Raw genomic sequence first — 14,787 nt, forward strand, 5'->3', positions numbered from 1 at the left:
GGTAGAAAATGAATTATTAATCTACTTGTTCATTTACTGTTAATATCTGCGTACTTTCTCTCTTAACATGTTCGATCTACACTTCTGTTAAATTGTAATAATCACCTATTCTGTTGTTTGATACTTTACATTAGTTTTTGATGATACCACAAATTTGGGTATCAATCCGATACCAAGTAGTTACAGGATCATACATTGGTCATATAAAGTCCTCATGTGTCCAGAGACATATTTCCTGAGTTTATAAACATAATACACTTTTTTTTTTTAAACGAAAGATGTTGTGATGCGGACCGGTACTTTTCAGAGGCGGTATAGTACCGAAAATGATTCATTAGTATCGTGGTACTATACTTATACCGGTATACCGTACAACCCTACGTCAGACTAAACATGATGTTTAGTGATGGTTGCATATTTTGATGCTGTGTAACTGAACGTTGCTTAGTGATAACGAGGAAGTAGATACAAAACAACGCATGACGACATAAACGGACCAATTTTCAAAGAAAAAAAAAATTGTCTCAAATTTTATGTAAACAAAAGCAGCTTGTTTCAGTAATAGGAAAAAGACGATGGACCAGCACTTGATTATTTGATTCGACAATAGGCTACATTCACACTACAGATTATGTCTAATTCAGATTTTTTGTTAAATTTTATATTTTTTTGTAGTCGTTCACATTACACTTTTCATTTGTTTATTTTTTAATGTGAATGGAATGGGTCCCTGATCCGACCCGCACACACACAATGTGGTTCTTCTTTAGGATTTCTGGCGGGTTGCAGCCACAACCTGAAAGGTGCTGCATCGGTGTATGCAACATGGGCTCTATGTCTTTACAGTACTTACTTTAGATTAATGCTCGTGCTGTCAACGTTAACGCAAGTGATTCATTAAAAAAATATATCTCGTTATTATAAATTAACCGTAACCACACTGTTATGATCGTGTGTAAACCCAAGAGTCGGTACACGGCCTAAGCGAAGATAAGTGATGACTGTAAGAGCGGTGCTTGAGAAAACACTCCGACCAAACTTTCTAAACAACTAAGGTTATTTGTTGGATTTCAGCAAAATACTTTCTCATAGTCTGCACACAACAAATTTGAAATAGCATCTAAAGCAAATACGTACATAAGGATGAATGCTACATCGACAGAGGACGACAAACAACACTGCCGAAGTTTACCAGCGTCAATGTTGTCAACAAAAGTACCACAGATAAGTTAGATAATGCTTTTGCAAAATGGATAGCCAGCGCATGTAGGCCACCTGACATTAGTGAAGACAAAGTGCTGCAAGAAGATGTCACACAGCTGATCTGTCGTACAAACTGTAGGAGCACAATTCCAACAAGGATAAACAAAATGTACTACACAAACAAGAGCAACATGTTGCAACTTCTGGCTGATGCCGATTTTATTTTGCTTATTTGAGACCATTGGACATCTGTAAGAAGTCATAACTACCTGCCGTTGCATTGTATCAAAAAAAGAGATCAGCACCTTCATGTAAAAAAAGGGAAACACGCGTGTTTGTTTAAACAAATGGTTAAAGGAATAGTAAATGCATGGTGCACAATGTTAAGTTGTTTATGTGTGTGTTTACTATCTGTACCTTGTTTGTTATATTACTGCAAATACTTTCAAAATGTGCACTTAAATCTTACTATACGGTCACAAAGTTTTTATCAAATCAATGACTTTCAGTAAGTAAAACATTTATAACGCTCCTGGATGACATTCTGACAATACAATTGCATTGGTGTCCAAATATGGGTATTTTCTTAAGCACATTTTAACTATGTAAGCGAGTATTAACCTGTGATTAATCTTGCTTAATCACAATTTAAGGGTGTGATTGATCGGGTTTTATCACTTGACAGCCCTAATTAATACTACTACTAATTTATGTATCATCAAAAAAAAAATTGCACGCATACATAATATACAACCCCTGACAAAAATGTGGAATTACCAGACTTGGAGGACGTTTGTTCAGTTGTTTGATTTTATAGAAAAATAGCAGATAACAGACATGACACAATACTATAGTCATGTCAAATGGCAACGTTCTGGCTTTTAGAAACACTAAAATAAATCAAGAAAATAAGTTGTGGTAGTCGGGAACCGTTTAATTTTTAGACCAGAGTGAAAAAATTATGGAATCAGTCAAATTGAACGAATTTATTGAACGACTCAATTTAAAGAACTGATTCTAGTGATTCAGTACAGTCAAAAGAACTGCCGATCCCGTCACTAATTAGCCGCTAGCAAGCTAAACATGTTTTAAATCGCCTCTTGCAGAGCAGTGCTTCAGTGTTTATATTAGTGTTAATGTTATTGTTAGTTTTTAACTTAAAACGTGTCCATTCTCCATCTTCTGTCTCCACACTGTGTCTGCTTGTAAGTACTATGTGCATGTGCTTTGTCTAACATGCGGCTCTGCTCGTATTACCAGCAATGTCACGATGTTAAAAGTCCAGGTTTTTTTTCCCAGAGGCAGTATAGTACTAGTTTGAATTCATTAGTACTGCGGTACTCTATTAGTACCAGTATACCGCACAACCCTAGTTCAGAATATGCCAGACCAAAAAGAGATTTGCGGGCCACAAATTACCTCGGAGCCAGACTTTGAACGCCATTGATGTATGATCAATAATGTAATAGGTTTTTAAAGTGACCATGAACATCCTGCAAAAGGATGGAGACTTAATCTGCATGGTTAAAGGCAACTCCTCCCTTTACATGCACCGCCCTTTTGCCATGTTCCAATTTACGCATTGCCATGGTTACGTAAGATTGAGGGTCAGGAGGTCAGCGATATGGCAGGCGAACACCGGATGGAAGTGTGGCTGCTTTGTGGCGACATAATATAATCCCAGCGACATGGCAGATGAGGATCAGGAAGGATCTGCATGGGAGTTGTAGAGGAGGAAGTGGAAGTTTACCACGGGAGGGAGAATAGAATAAAGCAAACAGACCCATTTCCCATCATTGTGCTTCTGAACAAGAATGGGGAACGTCTCACTTGCTTTGCACCAAACCACAGACAACACATACTGTATAGAAAGTAAACACCCATGCACAATAAAGGAACCTACGTGCTTAAGAGCATAGAGGAACACGTTTATTTCGGCAGCAGCATACAACTTGTGAAAAGGCAGCGACTATAAAACAGGCTCAGTGCGCATGAGCGTCCTGGAAGGGAGAGAGAGGCGTCAAAGCTCAGTGTTGCTCCACTAACCTACTTACCATAATCCAGTGATGTTGATAGGTTTTCAATGTAGTGAGTCTCCGGGACACACAGGTAGTGATTTGAGTGGGTCCTTGGGAAAGTCAATGGATCCCCGATTAAAGAAAAATATGTTGAGTTTTGCCTCGTGAAAAAAAAAAATCAATAATTTTTATAAGGATTTTTACAAAATAACATTCAATAATCCTGATTACATTATTTGGGATAAACCCACTTTAGCACAGGTGTAATATAGTGACATGTTATTTACAACATGTCAAATGGCCCTCAACATCGTCTGGAAACAATGTGTGTCAATAAAGCACTTCATCGAGGTATTTTAATTTTGACATGGGGATAGGTTGATTGGCAACACTAAAATTGGCCCTAGTGTGTGAATGTGAGTGTGAATGTTGTCTGTCTATCTGTGTTGGCCCTGTGATGAGGTGGCGACTTGTCCAGGGTGTACCCCGCCTTCCGCCCAATTGCAGCTGAGATAGGCTCCAGCACCCCCCCGCTACCCCAAAAGGGACAAGCAGTAGAAAATAGATGGATGGATTTATATATCATGGTCATGAGCTTTGGGTTATGACCGAAAGGACAAGATCACGGGTACAAGCGGCCGAAATGAGTTTCCTCCGTCGGGTGGCGGGGCTCTCCCTTAGAGATAGGGTGAGAAGCTCTGTCATCCGGGGGGAACTCAAAGTAAAGCCGCTGCTCCTCCACATCGAGAGTAGCCAGATGAGATGGTTCGGGCATCTGGTCAGGATGCCACCCGAACGCCTCTCTTGGGAGGTGTTTAGGGCACGTCCGACTGGTAGGAGGCCACGGGGAAGACCCAGGACACGTTGGGAAGACTATGTCTCCCGGCTGGTCTGGGAATGCCTCGGGATCCCCCGGGAAGAGCTGGAAGAAGTGGCTGGGGAGAGGGAAGTCTGGGCTTCCCTGCTTAGGCTGCTGCCCCCGCGAGCCGACCTCGGATAAGCGGAAGAAGATGGATGGATGGATGGATGGATGGATGGATTTCTGTATCTTATCTTCTTTTTCTTAGATTGCAGCATTCAACTCCTTTAAAGGTAGTATGATATGGTAATTAACGTATATATTCATTTATCTATCTGAAATAAAACAAAATGCTGATTAAAAACAATGTTTTTAAATGTAAACAAAGAACAGTCAAAATAGCAACAACATCATCTCGCTTTCTTAACACGAAAATTTACTTTGTGATGATGTGGTGTTTAGAAAGTTGCACACAGGTACTGTGTATATGGATGGTATATTGACAGGTATATGTTGTCTCTTAAAGACATTTTGTTATTGAGGTATTGATCCAACTTCAAATGTGTCAATATTCTTCTAACATGACCAAACTGACAGCTAAAATGATAGTTGAGCTACCATATTTTCCGGACTATAAGGCACACTTAAAATCTTCTTTTTTTTCTCAAAACTTGACAGTGCGCCTTATAACCCGGTGCGCCTAATGTACGGAATAATTCTGGTTGTGCTTACCGACCTCGAAGCAATTTTAATTGGTACATGGTGTAATAAGTGTGACCAGTAGATGGCAGTCAAAAATACGAGGTACGTGCAGACTGCACTATGATGGCCAAATGACTCAAGTAAAAACACCAACATTTTATACGTTCCATTGAAAATATAGAACATTACACACGGCGCTCAAAAATCTATCAAAATGTTTTAGTACAACTTTGTTACGCTACGAAGCCGCACCGCTTATTGAGCTTCCACATACGAGTATTATCATGGTGTGTTTATAAGGTAAGACATATTGTCTGGCATTTTGTTTCGCAATATTATGCAAAAGCAACTTTTCTTACCTTCTTGTACCTGCTGATCTGTATTTGGGATCTGCATAAATCCTGAAAAATTGCGACCTTCCGCCTTTGTAATCTTCTTGTTACGGGACATTCATCCTACGCTGTTGCCATTTCTAGTATAAAGTAGTGTAAATTTCTTACTTAACTGAGTAAACTCGCCATGAAAGCGCTAAAACATACCGGTTTACATTCTTTAGTTTACATTACTCACCCAAATTAACTTTAGTTATTAGAGAGTTCCGGTTGGATGGTTTTTCACGGGACACATTTCCGGTGTTGTTTCCGGATGAGGAGATGCTGCTCCGTTATTGATTGAAGTAAAGTCTGAATGTCATTAAAACAGTTGGCTCCATCTTTTGACACTTCGTCCACTCCCGTCCTTGCACGCTACACCACTACAACAAAGATGACGGTGATAAGACGCTGCCAAAGGTGAGCCACGTAAATAAGACCGCCCACAAAACGGCGCATCCGGACGCGACTGTCAGAAAGCGGCTTGAAGATGATCTGTAAAACATCATCTATGCAACATTTTGTCCAAAGAACCACCATTACATGTTATGTAGACCACAAGGAGGTGTTTTCCATTTAGAAAAAAATACTAATATTATGACTCCTTTAATGCACCCTATAATCCGGTGTGCCTGATATATGAAAAAGGATTAAAAATAGACCATTCATTGGCAGTGCGCTTTATAATCCGGTGCACCCTATGAACCGGAAAATATGGTACTTTGCACACAGCTTCATCTCTCTGTTGTTGGCTGTCTAGCTAGGTAGCTAAATATCTTACCGAGGAGTGTCGACTGTCGAAAGACCGCAAGCTTGATGTCCGAGATTCCCCTAAGTGCTTTAAAATGCTTCCGCAAAACAGATGTACTGCCATGAAAAGCAAGGTCCACTCTGCAAATTGAGCAAGATATTTGTGCAGTTGACGTGTTTAGTTTTTACTCGCAGTGCTTTCACTCTTCCGCAACAGTCAGTGGTTATGTTACTCTTCGCCTATCATCGACAAACGAATTTGTCGGCAACAAATATAAATGATTGTTGTCGACTATATACGTCAACGAATGATTGCGTCCCTACTATTTACTGTGATTTTAAACACAACGTATCGTTTGTCACGGGGATAATGGGGGGCGTCCCAGGGACGCAAAAAGGAGTTGACTGCGTCCTTTCAGATTATGCGTTATGCAGGGATGCAGGACATGGTAATCTCTTTCCTCATTCTATAACTGTACCCAAATGACATGGGTTGCTCGTCATCATACCCACCCTGGCCAAATAATTATGTGTTGTTATTATTAATAAGGATTCTAGTATGGCCTATTATTAGAGCACATTCTTTGGTGCAACTGCAGAGGCCTGGGGATGCATTGACTTCAAACTACCAAGATGTTACATCACACAATCTGAGCATGATGATACAGAAAGTCTTTATCTTCACAAGGCAAAGTTCTCAAAACAACACAGCACTCGTCACACCTAGTGTGTGTGTGTGACAATCATTGGTACTTTAACTTTAATTTGACTTAACTGTTGCCTCACATAATTCCCCAACCAGATTAGAGTCTGCTAATCCGGTGATATAATCGAGCTCCTTCATTGTTGCGTCACCTCGAAATAAACCGAGTTTTAGAGTGCTTTGGTTTTAGAGAATAACAAGTCATTCCAAAACATATAGATCCATCCATCCATTCTCTACCGCTTATTCCCTTTTGGGGTCGCGGGGGGCGCTGGAGCCCATCTCAGCTACAATCGGGGGGAAGGCGGGGTACACCCTGGACAAGTCGCCACCTCATCGCAGGGCCAACACAGATAGACAGACAACATTCACACTCACATTCACACACTAGGGCCAATTTAGTGTTGCCAATCAACCTATCCCCAGGTGCATGTCTTTGGAAGTGGGAGGAAGCCGGAGTACCCGGAGGGAACCCACGCAGTCATGGGGAGAACATGCAAACTCCACACAGAAAGATACCAAGCCCGGGATTGAACCCAACACTACTCAGGACCTTCGTATTGTGAGGCAGATGCACTAACCCCTCTTCCACCGTGACGCATATAGATTAAAAAGATAAATAAATAATGTACATATATGTATATAAATATTTCGGATTAATGTAATTTTTTGGTTTTCTAAAATTGGACATCAGGCATGAAATAAATTATATTTCTCTAGTAAATTAATTTTGTGATTAATTCACACATTTTCCTTTAACAGATTTATAGTGATTTGGATATAAAAGCAAATGAAATAAATAAATCAGCCACAAAATAAATAATACATAAATACATTTAATATCACCATTTCAGATTATATTTCACAATTTAATTGATTGATGGGAATTGTGATAAATTGCTTTATTTCATTCCTAAATTAATGTTAAGATGCAAAAAACACGCCGTTTTGCATTGGACAGTCATGTCTACATGCAGTACTCGATGGATAGATTGATTATCTATTTGTCTATCTAGATACGCTCGCATCGTGTAATAGTTCCCACGCCGCGTGGCCGTCGTCGCGCACTGACACACTGCCACACTTTCTCACGCACGCGTGACAGCCCCCTATGCGCGCGCGCGCGCCACGCGGCGGGCGGACCCCTGGGTGAGATCATGTGTAGTCCATGCGCGGAAAGTAGGTTAGCAAGAGCTGCGGAGTTGAAAGGAGCTGACACCACGCGTGGGTACACTGCTTCTCGTCCCGCCACTGCAGTCACAACAACGCCTTGAAGACCGCTACAATCCGACAGAAACTAGTTTAACATCGGTGCCGTGTCGCCATTTTTTCCCCCCACCCCGTCTTAAACGCGGGAAGAGGAGCTCGACAAGCCATATGAGGAGTTGCTGTTTTGACAGCTCGGAGAAAGCACGCACGCCTTCGCTTCTTGCTCGATTTTACTTTGTTTCCACGCGGAACTGTATGAAGACAAGAAGTATACGCCAGACTTAACCGCCGACATGAGAGGTGAGTCTTACTTTTGTGCTTTTTCTTTTCGCCATTATAACAAAAGTTGACAGTCGCGTACAAAGTACAAAGTCCTCACTTTTAGGTGAGCATTTGAATGCATCATTGGGTTGAATACAGGAAATGATAAATGTTTATACTTAGTTAAAAAAAATGCCATCTGATAAATAAACCCAAGTTTGCAAATGTGCTATTTGGAAAAAAAAAAATTTTTTAAATATATGTTAAATATTTCCACCTATTTGTATATACTCTCTAACAGTAAAATGTTTTATGCTGTGCATTATCAATGTGGGTTTTATTTAACATGTAAGAAGAAGTGCGCAATGGTGCCCTTCGGCTGACTGGCTGCAGTTATGTAAGAGCAAGGAAAGGGAGGGAGGGAGCGAGCAGGCTGATTCAAACCTTGCAAAAAAAACACTTTGTGTTGAAGAAAAAACGTTGTTGTTTTTTTTACGATTTTCTTAAGCACAGCAATATTTTCTTAACATTTAAAGGTCGCCTTACTGACAGCCAACAATAAGTACTATAATATATGATATACTATAAACGTGTGCAAAGAAGTGGTTGTTTGCTAAACTATTACACATAGAAACATTTTAAATATTAATATTGGGTTTCTTGCTTTATGTGTATTGCTGTTTTCAGCAATGTGGCGGACAGTGGTGTGGTATGTGGGGATGAGGGGGAAAAAACTATAGGAGGTGCTCTTTTGACCTACTTCTGTCATTTAGTGAGATTACTTTGCCTTACGTGGAAAAGCTCATATTTAACATTGTCTGCACTTTAAACAGAATCTGCAAAACTGATCCAACCATGTAGAAAACATGCAAACAAAAATGCATTAATTGAGTTTGTCGTCAGTTATTTTGCGCATATATAAGTGTACAGTATACATTGTGTGCAGACGCAACTGCGCAAAGCTGCCTCTTGAGCTGTTATGATGTCAGCGTGAAGCACCGCTGTGAGAAAGCCGGATATGGGCACAGCAAGCCCACATATAACCATGATGCACAGCAGGCTTCGGTTAAGCTTGGTTTGCTCTGTCTGCTTGGGTTACTGACATCAAGTGTCACTCAGGGCCCAACTGGACGGTTGGGTTTATACCATTTTTCCCATTGGAATTAATATAAATACCGTATTTATCGGAGTATAAGTCGCACCGGAGTATAAGTCGCACCTGCCGAAAATGCAAAATAAAGAAGGAAAAAAACATATAGAAGTCGCACTGGAGCCTGGCCAAACTCTGGGGGGAAAAAAACTGCGATTTATAGTCTGAAAAATACGGTAATCAATTCCCTGGTCATAAAACTTGTTTTAACTGTCGAGCGCCAGTTTTGAATAGCTCTAACTATGGAGCAAGTGTGAAAATAAGTTAACTCCTGGTAATATTTACATTTGCACCTCACGCTCGCAAATTCTTTCAACATTTTAAAAAAAGTGTGCAAAAGAAGCAAACATATTAGTCGTGCGAACCACAAACAATAACATGTCGGGTGACAAATGTACTGGGACACAGCTTGAGTCTTACAGCTTTTTGAAGAGGAGTCAGCAACATGAGCACAATTATTGCACCAAATTCAAGATGGCCGTTGATATTTTGGATTGGTGTTGGTGTAATTCCAAATTGAACACTCAAATGTAGGTGTGTAATTGCACAAGCCACAAGCGCTGCACTCATTTTACCGACTGGTGTGCAGAGCGCAAAAGCAGCGAAGGGGACCAGGCCAGTCATGGGCCCGAGTCCGCCCTGGGCTGGAAGCTATTTATTTTATTTGGGTTTTGTTTTTACTTTTTACATCAGAGCAGTAAAAAGAAGACAAATACTAAGCACAATAAAGGCATGTTGACTCAGACGATAACACAAGTATTTGACATGTTTAACATAAATACGATATGAAAATGTTTACAGAAACGAAATCCAATCATATTTAATGTTGTCAATGAGTGGGACAAGGTGGTTATATATCTAACAGCGTACATTGAATGAGGGGTGGGGGGTTGTTATGAACGAGAGCCAAGCTGATGCTTTTCCTTGCGAGATGAGGAAGTCGCAGCCAAAAACAAAGTGTTCCACATCGTAATTTGTGTACACCTGGGAAATAGTGAAGAGGGCACATTACATTTTTACTGCCATGCCATCAGCAGGCGAGTCATCGATAGTGACATCCTCACAACTGTAAGTTAAATCTATTATTTGCTGTAACAGGTGTTGTTGCAAAACCTGATTCAATGCCAAAAATGGATTCCCGCCACAGGAGCGCGTACCACTTTTAGGCTTTGTCTGTCCACAACTGATTACGACATATAAGACTAATATTTGTGGTTATTGTAATGATATGTGTTTGATATTATTTAAGCCTTTATTGTGTCCGATAAATGAACGAGTTGGCTATTTCTATTGTTTTAATGAGATTGCAATAGACTGTTGTTGATCCGATGTTGATGTGCTAAAACCTCTTTCTTGTTTAAAAGCTACATACAATGTTAACTGCTTTTTGTTCATGCACAAAATAAATGAAGTGTTCCGATGTATTAATTCAAGAGAGTTACATGTATGATAATGAAGTACCGTATTTTTCGGAGTATAAGTCGCACCGGAGTATAAGTCGCACCTGCCGAAAATGCATAATAAAGAAGGAAAAAAACATATATAAATCGCACTGGAGTCCGGCCAAACTATGAAAAAAACTGTGACTTATAGTCCGAAAAATACGGTACATACTGTACGTGCTGAAGTACCATTTAAAAAATCTGAAATCAACCCCATACGACAACTTAGTCATTCAAAGTACCGGTAATATTTTGATATGGACACATCTCATCTGATCATCTCCTAAGGGTATTCCTAGTAATGTATGCACAGATATGTGTCAATACCAAAATATTACTTTGAATCCCTTTTTGGCAACCAGGTACATTATATGAATACATCCAAACATTTTATTAATATTTTTTGTGCATGAAGTTTATGAACAAAGAGTAGTTAATGTTGTATGTAGCTTGTAAACAAAAAATAGGTTTTAGCACATCAACATTGGATCAATAATCGTCCTTTACAATTTCATTAATACCAAAGAGATGGAAAAGGTTTTCATTTGTCGAACACGATAAAGGCTTAAAAAAATTTCAAGCACATATGGTTACGATAACCACAAATATAAGGTCTTTGTTTCACAGGTAGTAATCAGTTGTGGACAAACGAAGCTGAAAACATTTAATGCCACCTAAATATTTTTCCGCAGCCAGGTTTGGACCACGCTCACCTAACAGAGAATCAAAAGGTCCAAACACTATCAAGCAGAAAGGTCGCCTGCAGCTCTCCCAGGATGCCGCTGTACTGTACTGCACTATGCCGTGCTGTGCGAGGCTCCAGCTCAAAGTCGCTATCTGTTAAATGTGCAGCCTTGGAGAAGTTCACAGCGAGCCTCAGTATGTGTCAGGGTGCCCTTTCGCCGCTCTGTCAACTGCATGCAAAGATTCCATGCCACGATTACATACAGCTTCAGCTCTCCACCTGCCTGCACGGCCCCGTCTTTAGCTTATTATAAACCTATAAATCAATTTGCAATAGCGCAAATGTACACAAAGACAGGCTCAAAATAATTTTGTTTCATTTGGGTTTGGCAGTATCTTAAGGCGCGACCTGATAACCAATATCTGCTGTTTGTCCAGCTTCTGCAAAAGGATAAGCGACATCAAAACCGACGTAAACGGGATTTAAAACTCAAGGCGACTGCGATTGCCGTGGAATTGTCTGTCATTTTGCACACAAAATGAAAACGTGTGAAGTGGATTATTCAGTCTGGTCTCGCTTGTGGGACAGAGGCCCGATTTGGCTGTAAAACGCCATAAAGGGAGACCGCGTCAGACCTGGTGGTAGTGTGTGTTTGGGTTGTTGTTCAAGTGGAGATAGCTTCTGAGCGACATCACAAAGGCAAAAGTGGAACCTTTAAGGTGTTTATATAATGCGTTCCAACACAATTTGTCCTGTTCATAACAATTTTTCTCATATGTCAATCAAACTGTTTCATGGTGAATCATAGAACTTGTTTTAAAATATTTTACTGTCAAGTAGGCCTGCACTACAACTATCGATTATTTTAGCAATCGAGTAATCTAGCGATAAGTTTGTTGGATTAATCGAATAAAACATATGCATATGACCGACATTGGAATTACACTTTTAACATGTGTGCAATAATAAAAAATTATATTTTTAAACTCTCTACTGTTGGCAGCTATGCACACACACCACCGCTCTCATGTGCGCTCTATTGCAGCGACCCTGCGGAAACAATGTCAGCGTATTTAAAGTTTCCGGCACTCCATGCAGCCCGGATTTTAGAAATTTCAATTAGTTGCACTTCTTAACAATTAATCAAAGCAACAGAATGTAAGTCAGAGCTTTTTTGTAATCAAATTAATGGCTTAATTGTTGTGGTTAGCCTTATTGTGTAAAAAGAAGGCTAACCACAAAAACAATATGTCAATTATATGACAAGTGCCTGCGCACAAAGACTTTATCCTGTTACTGTTGACTTAGTTAGCAATATTGTGCTGAGCAGCCTTGACCGAGACGTGTGCACTGAGCTACAAACTTCCGTAGATAGTTTAAATAAGATATTAAACCTACTTCGTGCTGCATTCCTTCACTTTGGCGTGCTTGTAATCATGAGCTTGTCGATACTTTGGCCGTGACAGAGACTAGTCCACCCTTCGCTTTTGTCACTGCGCAAGATATGTCGAAGTCTCAGGCAATTTTACTGATTTCGTGGACGTGAATGGTTTTCGTGGGTTTTTTGGGGGCGTTATTTCTTTAAAAAAAAAAAGTTTGGCATATCATCATACGACACGCCTTTTTAGGATGTGTGCTGATGGAAATATAGTTTTGAGGCTGTCAGCAGTGTGTTGTGACCACAGTCAAATTGGACTCTACTGGAAACATTCTGTAGCACACATGTAAGACGATCCCGTGTCTGATTTGGCCTCCCTGTAAATGATGCATACTTGCAATGCATATCCCAGCAGGCCTTCGTGGGTCTCTTTTCAGGGAAAAAAACATGGCCATAAATGTCAACATTTCTCTGCAAAGGACGCTGCAATGGGCCCGTCGTACGTTAACCTCTCATTCTGCGAAGTAATTACTTGAACATGTCCTGCCTTTTTTTAAAGGAGGGGTGAGTGTCAGGCTTTTTGTACTTTTCAAGGTAAGTCAGTAGAAGGAGAGGGCTTAAAAAAAACAGAGTTGCTTTAAAGACAGGAGGTGCCAATGACTGACAGGAAGAAATCAAAGCATTTTTAACACGTAATATATAAAACATATCCAGCAATAAATCAAAGATCCTTTCAGCCAGAAAATAGGCTAAGTACAGTATGTCTAGTAAATGTGGAGGGGGAGTAAATAGGACCTTGGACTGTTTGATTAGCTGGGATAAGAGGGCAAAGTCCAAGCAAACGAGCGTTTACAGCGAGAAAAAAGTGCTGAGCGACACAGACTGTTGCAGTAACACACAAACTGACCGACACAGAGGTGACCGAGGTTGTTTTGTCTTTCCACACTCTGGTATCCCTATAAAATACAGCATATTATGTAAAACCTGTCACCTGACAGGTAAAATAACATTTTAAAAAATCTTGAAAAATTTCAGTAAAATAAAACGCACTGCAAATCAACTAGGTTGTTTTTTAAAGAACAATAATGGGAGGTTAGGTTACTAAGACTGACCTTGTGTACAGTTGTGGTATGTTTTTTTTTTTGTTTTGTTTTTTAATTTGTGGCTCCCCCTAAGTGTTATAGTCAAAATGCTCTAGAAAAGACACTAGCATACATGTAGTAAAAAAACTAGAAGAAAAAAACAACAACTTAATGACATAAAAATGTTTTGGAGTACTTTCATAACTTTTTGCACAAAACTCGTGCCCGGTTCCATGAAGGTGAATGTTTAAGTGCACGGTTCCCATAAACACGATTTCCCCATACGTTACTCCGCCTTACGATGACAGCATTCCAGTCACACTAGGTCAATTTTTGCGACTTTCCGCGTTTAATAGTAGATTTTTTTTTTCATCAGTTTGCTATTTCATTTACACAGAAATCCTAGGGGCCTAGATAACTCCAGATCACAGCTGACGTTTATTTTGCTGCATGTTTCGCTCCAAGTTTGATCATTCTGTTTTCCTCTCTGATTCTGTTTATTTCCAACGGAAGTAGAGCGGGAAAAGGTCGACTTTGATTTACTTTTGTCACGGACATTTCCGCCATGTTTGATCGAGTTAACATGCTCACAGCTGATCACCGGGATCCACCTGAAATGTATCACGATTATATAATAGCCTTAGGGTCACACAGTTTAGACTTAGGAAATTAAAGAGAATGCGATTAAATTCCTCCTTAAGTCATGCTTTACCTCAACACAACGTTTTAGGGAAAGGCTTTTTGTGTAATCTTGCTAACAATTAAACAAAGAAAAGATTGTTTAATTGCTGTGAGAGCATTGTCGTAAATGGCTTATTTACTTTAATAGGTGCGCTGTTATTGCTTGTATGTGGTCGTTAAAGAAACATTTATTTGTGGTTCTGCTGGCTGCGGTCGAAGCTAAAATAGATTTATAGTCTCGCTTGAACGCAGCTGAAATTTCACTCAAATACTTGACATGCTGCAACAAGTCGGGAGCCACTATTAGCTACAGCTGTTCTTACCACTGGGGGTCTGGGACGGGGTGCAGGGTT

The 14,787-nt window shown here is 40.0% G+C and overlaps 1 protein-coding gene across 1 annotated transcript in view; it reads left to right on the forward strand.

The window, feature by feature from the left end:
- Positions 1–7,695: 7,695 nt before the first annotated feature.
- Positions 7,696–14,787, forward strand: part of rorca (RAR-related orphan receptor C a) — a 17,700-nt gene continuing 10,608 nt past the window's right edge. The window contains exon 1 of the mRNA XM_061977969.1: positions 7,696–8,055. Coding sequence (XP_061833953.1) covers positions 8,049–8,055 — 7 coding nt within the window. The 5' untranslated portion in view covers positions 7,696–8,048. The remainder of the gene's footprint in view (positions 8,056–14,787) is intronic.

The sequence above is a fragment of the Nerophis lumbriciformis genome, linkage group LG18 (genome assembly GCF_033978685.3).
Source record: "Nerophis lumbriciformis linkage group LG18, RoL_Nlum_v2.1, whole genome shotgun sequence".
In the NCBI taxonomy this organism is placed as follows: Eukaryota; Metazoa; Chordata; class Actinopteri; order Syngnathiformes; family Syngnathidae; genus Nerophis; species Nerophis lumbriciformis.